The 12395-nt window shown below is 52.4% G+C and overlaps 1 protein-coding gene across 19 annotated transcripts in view; it reads left to right on the top strand.

Annotated features, from left to right (window-relative positions):
- The window catches only part of EXD3 (exonuclease 3'-5' domain containing 3), an 80886-nt gene that overhangs the window by 54185 nt on the left and 14306 nt on the right, over window positions 1-12395 (top strand). For all 19 annotated transcript variants that reach the window (XM_077851579.1, XM_077851574.1, XM_077851578.1 and 16 more), the window contains 2 exons: window positions 7794-7847; window positions 8035-8166. In XM_077851579.1, the coding sequence (XP_077707705.1) occupies window positions 7794-7847; window positions 8035-8166 (186 nt within the window). The remainder of the gene's footprint in view (window positions 1-7793; window positions 7848-8034; window positions 8167-12395) is intronic.

Here is a 12395-nt window from a genome sequence, read left to right as displayed (position 1 = left end):
TGTCTGGAAGTGAGCAGTTGTACAGAAGAAGGCCCCATTTATACCTCCCATCTTGTGCACTGTTAACACACTGGCAGACATGTTCTGGAGCAGAAAGGACAGTCTGCAGCCAAGGGCCCAGGACATCAGGGGTCAGCTCCCTGGCACTGTATCAGGTGCTTGCCAGTCTCTCTGCCCCACGCTCAGGGCACATCCTGGGGCCTCCTGCCGTCTCTAGTCACGTGGAGAGGACAGGGCTCTCATCAGGTGATGGGAGATTCCAGTCTGGTGGGACGCGGAAACACAGACCAGCTGATGTGTCACAAAAGCAAGGGGTTTACATCAGGCCAGGGACGGCCCTGCACACCTCAGCCCCCAGCAGAACCAGAATCCCAGGAGAAAGTCCACAGGCTGGTCACCGCTCAGGGCCCATACTGTTCCCGCCGACTGCAGATGTGCCCAGCCCGCTCCCCCTTGCGCCTCCAATGGGCGCTACTGCCCTGGGCAACACTCACTGGCACACTCGATGATCCCCAAGTGGCTCCAGAGGACAGCGTTCAGGATGCATCCTCTGAATGGGGCCTGGGGCTCTAGGCCTGGCCCTCCGGTCTGCACCATGAGGCATGGGACAGTCATCACCACAGTCCCTGCGGCAACGGGGCAAGTTACTCAACACATTGCCTGCCCGGGATGCCCGTAGTTGAGAACCGGTGGGAAGAGGAATGCGGGGTGAGCATACATCACTGCCCCAGGACATTCTTAGCAAAGGCACAAGGACGTGGGAGCAGCTGGCTGCTCTGGCTGAGCCAGGCAAAGTGGCAAAGGAAGGAACGGGTGTGGGCACTGCACTTCCCGCTCTGGGCCGCAGAGGGACAGAGAGCTTCTGCTCGCCGCGACGCCACCTCGGAGCAGAGAGAACAGGCAGCCAGCCCCAGGCTTTCCTGCGGCGGCGTCACCACCTGTGTCAGCCCAACCATGTCGCCAGGCCTGTTGCTGTGAAATCCTATTTCACGTAACTTAAGTTGCTCTTCCCTGGCGATCAACAGAGTGGAGCCGCTTTTCCTGTTCATGAGCTGTTGGCACCTTGTTCTGGGCCAGGCCTTGTGAGGAGGCGGGCGGCGCAAGGCCCTTACCCAGGCCTGCGTGCGAGGACTCACAGGCCTCAGGGGGGGCGTTGTGCTTCTGTCCGGGCATCAGCAGTCCTGGCGCTGGCCCAGCAGAGGTGCCCTTGTGCCCAGCCTCAGGGCCAACCTCAGGCACCTGGCAGCCATGGCTTTTCCCAAGAGACAGAGACACAGCGCCCACGGCCATGTGTCCTTGCAGCCCAAGCAGGGGGCTCCTGGGGCCCTGAGTCCGGGCCTGAGCGTGACTCTGTGCCGATCCTGCTGCTGAGTGGGGGGACCCGGGTGCTAGCAGACTTCAGCTCACGTACCCCCCAGTGCCTTGGGGAGTTTGGCTATTCATTGTGGCATCTAAAGGGTGGGGGGAGTGCAGGTGGGTACAAAGGTCCACTGGGACCTGCACCAACCATGCATCGTGGGAGGTGGCGACACATCTGTAATTCTGGGGCCTCCATCCACCTCGGACATGGGGTGCGACCTCGCCACGAGCCCCTGTACCATGTCATCAACTCACCCGGGACCCAGCCTCGGCGTGGGTCACTCCCTGGACACCTTGTCCCACTGTCCTCAGTCCTGCAGAACTGGCATGGGCTCCTCAGGGCTCCCCTGACTGCCGTGCCACCTTGAGTGGCGCTACTTCCCTTCCTTCCTTTCCAAACCTTCTGCTTTTTGCCCTTCCTGTCACGTCCAGTCCAAGTTGGAGACGTCACTTGGGAGCGGCAGGGGCACGGGTCTCATCCCATCCCTGGGGCCCAGAAGCCCTGGCACAGTGCACATCTGCCGCTGCTGGGATGCCCATGGGGCTTGGCCCCTCGTGTGTGTCCACTTTGGCATTTCTAGCCTGGACCCCCTGCGCTTCTGGGTCAAACCGCCTGGCCCAACACGTGGCCCGCTTCCTGCACCGCTGGCTCTGGCTGGACAGTCCTATTTGGGAACCAGGGCAGCTCAGCAGGAGCGCATCCCCCACCCCCATCACCTCCTTTCCTGGCCTCCGGCCTCCGGGTAAACAAGCAGAGGAGCCATCCCTCTCTCTGCAACTTTGAAGAACATCTGAATTATCTTCCCCTCCAGTGCTGGCTGCCTTCCTGCAGGGCTTCCTGGCCTGATGTGTGACAGGAGGGAGTTTCTTGGGCTGATTCTCTTCCATCTAATGATTATAGGATCATTTAGCTGTCTGCATCTTCTTGAGCCACTTTTGGTAATTTCTGTCTTTCTCTGGAATGTGTCCATCCTGCCCACCATTCCAGATACATGCGGCTATTGGTATTCTCTCTCTGTGAGTCCTGCCCGGTGTGTGGCTCTGTTCACACTCCACTCTCACTGGTGCATACTTGTGCTCCATCTTTTCTCTTGATCTTGCAGAGATTTGTCAATTTAATAAGTCCTTTCAAATTGGGAGCATTTGGTTTGTTGATCCTATTGCATTTTTGTTTTCTATCTCATTAATTTCTACTCTTATCTTTATCATTTCCTTCCTTTTGCTTTTTTTGGGGTTATTTCCAAGCAGAGTGCTTAGCTCCTTAATTTTTAGCCTTTTAAATTTTATGATGTAAACATTGAAGACCATAAATTTTTCCTTGAAGTGCTATTTTTCACTGCATTCCATCAGTTTTGGTATGTAGTACTTTTACTATTTTATAGGTCTAATAACTTTTGAGTGCCCATTGTAATTACTTATTTGATTTAAGAGTTCCTTAGAAGGCTGTTTTTCAATTTCAGAAAGCTTAAAGTCTTGGAGCTTTTTAGCTGCCTTTTTAAAATGGATTTCTAACCTAACTGTATAGTAGTCAAGCAGCATAGTCTATAATCTGCCAATTTAGAGATCTCTGAAGACTTGCTTTGTGGCCAAGTAGATGACCCCCCTTTTTAAATATTCCATGAGGATTATAAAAGGATACATATTCTCCTCCAATTATGCTTATTTCCATCTCTCACACACATGCACACACACTCAGTAGATCAAGCTTAATTAATGTGCTGCTCAAATAATCTTTATCTTGTTTGTTTGTTTGTTTGTTTGTTTGTGGTTTTTTTTTTGCTTAATTCTCCGAACTGTAGTCCCCTAGGATGGTGAGTTCATCAAATTCTTCTTATATTAGTGTCAGAATTTGCTTTATATGTTTTGTTTTTGTTTTTGTTTTTTTAATTTTATGATAGTCACAGAGAGAGAGAGAGAGAGAGAGAAAGGCAGAGACACAGGCAGAGGGAGAAGCAGGCTCCATGCACCGGGAGCCCGACGTGGGATTCGATCCCGGGCCTTCAGGCTCGCGCCCTGGGCCAAAGGCAGGCGCCAAACCGCTGCGCCACCCAGGGATCCCGCTTTATATGTTTTGAAATTGTGTTATTTGGTGCATATGCATATATTTTGAAAATTCTTATTTCTTCCTGTTGAGTGAAATCTTTTACAATTATGAGGTAAGCCTCTTTGGCTCTGATAATGCTTTTTGCCATAAAGTCTATTTTAACTAATATTGACATCATTTCTCCAGCATTCTCTACTTAGTATTTATATATCATTCCTCACCTTTTTACTTTCAACCTTCTTTTACCCTTATATATTATATATTTCTTATAAATTATTTCTAGCTGAATGTAAAAAAAAGTCTAGTTTGACAATCTTTGCTTTTCAGATCATGAGTTTAGTCTGTTTACACTTAATGTAACTGCTGATATACTTTGGGTTCAGCTGTCCTATTTTGACTTGTGCTTTCTGTTGATCCCACTTTTTCTGTTATTTTTTCCCCTTTATTAACATTCTTGTAGCTTTTTTTTTATCTTTGTTCTATTTTTCTATTAACTTGAAAGTTAAAAATTCTGCTTCCATTCTTTTAGAAATTACCCTAGAAATTTTAACATTTATATTTGAGTTAACATTGTCTGAAGTTAAATACGAGGATCTTAGAACAAGTCAACTTTCTTTTTTCTTTAAGATTTTATTTATTTATTTATTCATGATAGACATAGAGAGAAAGAGAGGCAGAGACACAGGCAGAGGGAGAAGCAGGTTCCATACCGGGAGCCTGATGTGGGACTTGATCCCAGGACTCCAGGATCGCACCCTGGGCCAAAGGCAGACGCTAAACTGCTGAGCCACTCAGGGATCCCCACAAGTCAACTTTCTTACTCCTTTCCCAACTATTAGTATTTTGACACAGTGTGATTTTTCTGAATTCTGCAAATTAGACATTATCACATTTGTTTTATGTATTTGATGGTTTTAAGAGTTTATGATGTGTGGATGTGCATATGCACAGAGCTTGCTCCAAGAAAAAGTAAGTTCTTTCTTGCTAAAAGAACGTCTATTGCTACATCCTTTCTTTTTTTTTTTTAAGATTTTATTTATTTATTAATGAGAGACACAGAGAGAAACAGAGAGGCAGAGACACAGGCAGAGGGAGAAGCAGGCTCCATGCAGGGAACCCGATGTGGGACTCGATCCTAGGTCCCCAGGATCACGCCCTGGGCTGAAGGTGGTGCTAAACCTGTGAGCCACCCAAGGATCCCTGCTACATCCTTTCATTGGGGGCTATTTTTCCCTGAAAAATCTCTATGCCTTCTCTCTTGTAAAAATGAATGTTACTGGGTTGATAATTGTAGTTTGACAAAAATTTGAAAATAATACATTGTTTTTTAGTGTCTGTCATTGCTTTGAGACGTTTCCCATCAGTCCTTTGTCATTTCCGTGTGGATAGTCTGTATTTTCTCTTGACTGTCCACTCATTTGGTTCTTTCCTCACGTTTACTTCAGTTGTTCATTTATTTTATTTTATTCATCACATAGATGTGTATTTGTTTTCACTACAAAATAACCACTTGGGGGATCCCTGGGTGGCGCAGTGGTTTGGCGCCTGCCTTTGGCCCAGGGCGTGATCCTGGAGACCCGGGATTGAATCTCACATTGGGCTCCTGGTGCATGGAGCCTGCTTCTCCCTCTGCCTATGTCTCTGCCTCTCTCTCTCACTGTGTGCCTATCATAAATAAATAAAATAAATTTAAAAAAAAAACAAAACAAAATAACCACTTGCTTTATTGCTTTTTTCTTATTTTTTATAATAAAATACACAAAGCATTGATCATTTTAACTATAAGTATACAATTTAGTAACATTAAGAGCAATCACAGGGACGCCTGGGTGGCTCAGTGGTTGTGCATCTGCCTTTGGCTCAGGGCGTGATTCTGGAGACCCGGGATTGAGTCCCACATCAGGCCCCTTGCATGGAGCCTGCTTCTCCCTCTGCCTGTGTCTCTGCCTCTCTCTCTATGTCTCTCATGAATAAATAAATAAAATCTTTTAAAAAAAGTTTTTAGAAAAGGGCAATCACAGTGTTGTGTACCCATCACCACTATCTAGTTCCAAAACTTTTTCATCATCCCAAACAAAGGCTTCATCCCCATTAAACCATCATTCTCCAGCCCCCATCCCCAGCCCCTGGCACGCACCATTCTACTTTGTCTTTATGAATTTGACTTCTCTGGATATCTTATATATGTAGAATCACATACTATTTGTCTTTTTGTGTCCAGATTATTGCACTCAGCACGATGTCTTCAGAGTTCATCCACACTGTAGCAGGTGTCAGAATTTCCTTCTTTTTTATTTTATTTTATTTTTTTTTAATTTTTTACTTATTTATGATAGTCACAGAGAGAGAGAGAGAGAGAGAGAGGCAGAGACATAGGCAGAGGGAGAAGCAGGCTCCATGCACCAGGAGCCTGATGTGGGATTTGATCCCGGGTCTCCAGAATCGCGCCCTGGGCCAAAGGCAGGCGCCAAACCGCTGCGCCACCCAGGGATCCCTCCTTCTTTTTTAAAGCTGTATAAATTCATGTGTTTACCCATTCATTCATCTGTTAATAGACACTTGGAACGCTTGGGTTCTTTCCACATTTTGGCTAGTGTGAATAATGCTACTGTGCTCCTTGTGTACAGGTATCTGTTCACATTTTTGCTTTCAGTTCTGGATGGATATATATATATATAACTTTTTGAGAAACTGCCATACTGTTTTCCACAGTGAATATAGCACTTTATTACACCTAGCAATGCATGAAGGCTTTAATTTCTCTACATCCTTACCAACACTTATTTTGCTTTAAAAAAAAAAAAAAAAAAAAAAGCCATCTTCAGATGCCTGGGTGGCTCAGTGGCTAAGCGTCTGCCTTTGGCCCAGGGTGTGATTCCCGGGGTCCCAGGATTGAGTCCCCACATCAGGCTCCCCACAGGAAGCCTGCTTCTTCCTCTGCCTGTGTCTCTGCTTCTCTCTGCGTATCTCTCATGAATAAATAAATAAAATCTTTAAAAAAAAAAAGTTGTCTTAACAGGTGTGAAGTTGCATCTCTTGTGGTTTTGATTTGCATTTCTCTAATGATTAGTGACGTTGAGCACCTTTTCATGTACTTCTTGGCCATCCGTACATCTTCTTTGGAGAAGCATCTAGTTAAGCCCCTTACCCATATTTTTTTTTTCCCTTACCCATATTTAATTGCTTTTTTGTTGTTGTGTTGTAGGAATTTTTCCTATATTCTGGGTATTAATCCCTGAACGGACACAGGATTTGCAAATATTCTCACTCACTCTGTGGGCTGTCTTCTTACTGTTTTGATGGTGCCTTCTGATGTGCAAGAGTTTTTAATTCTCATGAAGCCCAATTTTTCTATTTTTATTTTTGTTGTCTGTGCTTTAGGTGCCATGTCCAAGAAATCACTGCCAGATCCAAGGCCATGACATTTCCCCTGCCATGTTTTCTTTTAAAATTTTTATAGTTTTAGCTCTTAGAATTTTGAGTGGCCTCTTGAATTCTTCAAAGATAACTAATGATTGTTTAGAAGTGTGCCAGATACAGCCCTGTTTGGCATTTCTGTGCACAACCGCTGTCGCTTCATTTGTAGGTTTACCCCTCCAGTCTGTGAGTCCTTTTGCTGTGACACTTGTGGACTTTGATAATTTCTTTGTTTTCTGACACACTGAGACATTCCTGCTTCATTCAACTTTCTGCCTTAGCCCTGGAATCAGCTATTTCTCAAAAAAAGCGCCAGTCCCCTTTCCACCTATTTGGAAACCAGTGTGGCCACAGGTTGCTCCCGGCTATAGGGTTAGGTCTTATTTCTGGGCTTTTGTGGTAGCCAGAGTGATGAAATACTTGTCAATGTATACGTATAAGAAATTCATAGTGAAGCTTTCTATTGAGGACTGAAGCCATGGGGTAATTTCCTTAGCTTTAATTCAGACCTCACCTCTCTCCACTGAACCCAACCCAACCCAAGCATAAGCTGTTTTTGTCACAGTTCACACACGAACGTTTCCAAGTACAATGCCAGTGTTACCACCACCAGTAGGATCACTATAGGACTTGATGTTTGGTCTGTAGCGTAGTATCTGGAGATATGCGGTCGATTTACTGTGCTTTCACGTCCCTCATAATGCTTCTTTCTGTGCCGTTCATTTGTTTCACCTTCTTTGGATTTTTAGAGGTTGCTTTTAAATTAAATTTTTGTTTGAAATTATGTAAAATGTTTGTATGGTTCTAAGACCAAATCTATAGAACAAAGCTGTGGCCCAGGATGGGCTGCAGGATCCTGATGGCTGCTCGGGCCCCAGGCCGAGGCAGCTCTGGGAGACAGGGAGGGGCCTAAGGAAGATGGGGGCTAGGGTGCCCCTCACCTGCCCCACCTGCCCATCTGCCTCCTACACAGGTTGCCAGGCAGGAGGGAAGAATCATCTTGACATCTGGGCTGCCGTACCACAAGGTGAGGGCCCCAAAGACAGCTCACACCTGAGCCTCATCTTTCCCAGGGAGCCTCAGCCTGGCCCTCAGACCACCCCTCCTTGGGGTCTTACCATGGGGCTGATGGGAGTGGGGGCTGAGCTGGCAAGGGGGTGCTGGAGAGGCTTTGGGTTCTGTGGCTGCAGCTCAGCAACCATGCTTCTGTGTAGCTCCGGGCCCAGGTCGGGGCTGGGCGCTGCCTCTCAGTGGACTGTTCCCTCAAGGCCCGGCAGCAGGCGAAGGCCGTGCTCAAGCATTTCAACGTGTGTGTCACCCACGCAGACATCTTCAGCCGTTGCCAGGTGGGTCCTTGTGTGCCCCAGGCCTGCCTTGGGCCGGGCTGTGAGCCCCAGGGCTGTCAGCCAGTCATTCTGTGATAGGTGAAACCTGGCATGTCCCTAGCTGATGGCGGGACAGCAAAGGCCACGTGCTCTTGCAAGCATTCACCGCCACTGCCCTCTCTGTGGCATTTCCTCCTCTTCCACCCACTCCCACTGGGGCCAGGAGGTGGCAGGGTACTGGGACTGGCAAGGCCAGGGAGCAGCTCACATGGGACGTCCGCTCCATCTGGCCATTTCCTCCTCAGTCCAGGGCTGGCCTCCCACAGGGCTTCTAGGGGAGGGAGAGGGAGCCCACAGAAGCTGCATCTGGCTGGGGGGGGGGGGGTGCGCATTTTCGGAGGGCAGTGCCCATACCACAGATAGCCACTGGGTCTGTCCTGACATCGAGAAAGGTCTGGGTGAAGCAATGGCCAGGTCAGGGGGGCTGATTCCAGGGTGAAGGTCTGAGAGGAGTCTGGGGCCTGGGTACTGTCTGCTGATTGGGCTGGGAGGGGCGCCTGGGGGCACTGTCTGAGCTCTAGCCTGTGTGGCTGGGGGGGTGCAGGCTGGGGCGGGCTGGGTTCCGGTGGGGCCTCCTCTGCAGGGGGCAGTGGGCAGAGGGCCATCCTAGCACCCCCGGGGTTCCTTGTACAGAGTGCTGGCTATTTGGGGATATTTTGGGGTTGGAGCCATGCTGAAGCTCCACCGGGAGCACCTCCTCAAGCCCAACTGTTTGGTGGAAGCTTGGCTTCACCTCCACGGTGCCAGGAGGGGTGGTGTACTGCCAGGCAGGGGGACCAGGCAGATTCGCTGCTACTGCTGGGCGGGTGCGCAAGAGGGCCAAGCCAGAGAGAGGGCCAGAGGGCTGAGAAGGCTTCATCCAGATCCTGGGGCCCAGGGCGGGGCCTCAGGTACCCATCTGTGCAAACCCCCCCAGCGCTGACAGGGTGGCGGGGAGGGGCCTTTGCCTCCAGTGAGCTCTTCTGCCTCCCTTTGTGCTCCAGTGACAAGTGTTGTAAAGACCCCAGGACATCCGGGATGCCTGGGAGGCATTTTAATGAGCTTTTCAGAGCCTCTGCTGCTAAGTTTTCTTGAGAAAACAGGAAGTTGGGTAGCTGGGAGGAAACCCCCCACTGGCGCCCCGGGAAGCCTCGTGCAGGGGAGCAGCCTGACCTCCTTCAGGCCCGCGAGGGAAGAACGTCCACGGCCTCCCTGCCCCGTCCATCCTGTGTGTGCTCCGTCCGTCCTGGCCCAGCAGTTGCAGCCCACGGGCCCAAGGTCCCCCTGCCCTGCCAGGTGGCAGGATGCAGGCCGTTTGAGATCACCTGGAGGGTGCCGCATAAAGCCAGCTGAAATGCTGGGAGGCAGAGCGGCACCCGCCCTGAAAGGGGGTCCGGCCAGTGCCCAGGCCGGAGAGGTGGCCACTCTGCCTCCCCAGGAAAGAAGACAGCCCGTGGGGGCCGGTGGGGGTGCTCTGGGGCTGCTGGTATCTATTCTGATTTCAGTAGGAGGGGTAGAGAGAGACCCTTGGGTAGAGAGGTGGGAGACCTGGGAGCCACTGCTGGCCCTGCAGGGTGACAGGTGGCTTGCACTTGATATAAGCAAGAGAAGATGCAGAATATAATTTAAGGATGTGGTTGGGTTCCCGGGTTTTAGGCTTTGCCCCTGGCCAGTGGATATGAGCTCCGTGGGGTCTGATTCGTGCACCAGGCCCTCCAGACTGGGGAGGGACACAGAGGACAGGAACATGGGCAAGGGGACGCCTTGGCCCCCAACCCACTGCTCATCTGGGGGCTCTGCCCGCAGTGCCCGTATTGGCAGGACATACGCATTCAGCACAAGGCCAGCTGCTGAGGGCAGAGGTAGGGCCCTCAATTTGGGACCACGTGGCTGCAGAGAGCGGCCACCCTAGGACCAGAGGACGCCCAGAGCTGGAGTGGGTGGGGTGGGGACCCAGCAGGGACTTGTGTATATGGCTGTTGGCCAGGGTTGGCCACAGCATGGGCAGCAGGTGGGAACACAGGGATGAGGCTGTGTATTGGCCCCTGATGGGCCTTTGTCAACACAGGGCCCCGGGAGCCCTCCAGCCTCCACTCCTCCACTGAGCTCAGCTCCAAAAAAATGTGTCCTGGGTGTGCCCCAGGGCGGGACCCTCGCTGGGTGGCTGGTAGCTGTTCAGGAGGGTCCATGAAGGAGCCTGAGGAGCCTGAAAAACCAGCGTTACGGGGCCGGTGCCAGGGGACAGGATTCCTGCATTGGACCAGCGTGCTCACCAGGGGAGGGGGTAGGAGGGCTGAGCTTATCATGCGGCAGTGAACACTAGTGCTGAGGCCTCAGGCCAAGTCCCCACCGAGGTTCTCAGGCTAAATCCCCGGTTACTGCACGTGAGCACCAGGTCAGGTGGGCCTCCAGCCACATTCCCACTGTGTGCTCTTGGAGCCCGCCAGCTACAGTGTCCCCCTGAACCCCAGGAACTCAAGCCTGAGCAACAGCCAGGAACGGCTGAGCACCTCGTCCTGAACACCAGCCCCCCTATGCCCAGCCTGGTGCCAGGGGGAGGTGCCGTCCTCAGGGCCGGGCAGGGTGGACAGCAGCACACACTGGACACTCCAGGGTGGTAGCCGGGGCGGGGGCAGCACAACATGGTGACTGGGCCGGCTCCACGAGCTCCCTGTGACTGCTGGCTCACGGCCCCTCTGGACCTCAAGAGGTGCTGCCCGGTGATCAGCAGAGAGTGTCATTGTCAGGACTGACCTAGGTTTGGCCCTGGGGGGCGTGAACTCCCCGGCTGGTGGCTCAGAGCCTCCACTGCCCCTGGCCCGGGCGGGAGCTGGCTGTCTCCCTGGAGACCTCCCACTGCCAGGCCGACTTTCCATTTTCCTTCCCTGCCTCATGCTATTTTAGTGCCATTCCCAGAGGGAAAGCCCACTGGACACATAGAGCATTCCCAGAGTGAGCCTGGCTGCTCCCCAGACTGGTGCATTGGGGTCCAAGGCAGGAAGAGGGGGAAAAGGGAGAAGGGTGGGCCAGGTGCCTGGCCAGAGGTCCGTGGCCACAGCTCACCCGAGTGCCCTGCACCTGACGCCATGTGGCCTGTGCCCCAGGCACCAGGGTCTGCTTTCTGGAGCATCTGCATGTGAGGACAGAGCATCACACGAGGGCCAGACCCTGGGGTGGAGGCCGGTGGCCCCCGGGCCCTCTTCGGGGATTTGGTGGGTAAGGGCTAGGGGGTCTCACATGGTGGGCAGAATCATGATCCCTGAAACTGGCGACCTGGGCCTGGGATTGTCCATCAGGAACATCCGCTGAAAGGATATTCCCAGTGCCGTCCACCATGGGAAAATATTTTATCAAAGAAATTTCAGTTAAAAAAAAAAAAAGCACAAGCACGAACCCCTGACATGGCTAGGCATAATGTCTATTTTTACTGTCCCTCTGGTCCCCTTCTGCTGTGGTGGGGAGCAGGCTGTGGCCCCCGTGTACAAGTGGGGGAGCGTCCTGGGAGTCAGTGATGCGGGCCCCGGAAGTGGGCACCCAGGAGGGAGGCCTCTGTGGGACAGTGACTCTGCCTTGGGGTCTCAGGCAGCACTGGCTGCAGGATCCCCCAGAGGGAGGAGGTGTGGGGCCACAGAGAAGCCTGCAGTGAGGGTGGGGGTGCTGGTCCTTGGGCTGCAGGAGGCCACGGGGCTGGGCAAGGGCCCTGGGACAGAGGTGGACACCAGCCCAGGCTGACCTCTACAGGGGAGGGATGCCAGCAGGGGGCTCCCAGGGCCTGGGGAGGTGAGCGAGACTCCCGGGGTAGCCACTCCCAGCACCCACGCCTAGAACCCAGGGCTGACCAGGGCACCAACTGCAGACCAGGGACCCATAGGAAGAGAGGCAGTGGCCGCTGACCCCGCCCCTCCCCAGCTTTTGTGCTCCATGGCCCCCAGCCCTGTTCCCACACTCGGCGCCCCCAGGGTCACGCAGGCACAAAGGCCACAGGAGGGGTGGCCGCCTCCCTGCGCTGGCAGACTCCGGCCTGCGGTCTGAGGCTGCAGGAGGAGGCCGGTGGGAGTAGCTGGCGGGTTAGGATGCTGTCCTGAGGCCTCAAGGTTTTGGCAGCAATGGAGGCCGGCGCCCCCAGACCCGGGACTCGAGCCAGGGCAATGGCTGACAGCAGGGTGGGCCACCCCCAGGTTCTCCATGCAGCCTGTGGGGCCACCCCCTGC

The sequence above is a fragment of the Canis aureus genome, chromosome 16, assembly GCF_053574225.1.
Source record: "Canis aureus isolate CA01 chromosome 16, VMU_Caureus_v.1.0, whole genome shotgun sequence".
Taxonomy (NCBI): domain Eukaryota; kingdom Metazoa; phylum Chordata; class Mammalia; order Carnivora; family Canidae; genus Canis; species Canis aureus.
This window is presented reverse-complemented; position numbering and strand designations above follow the sequence as displayed.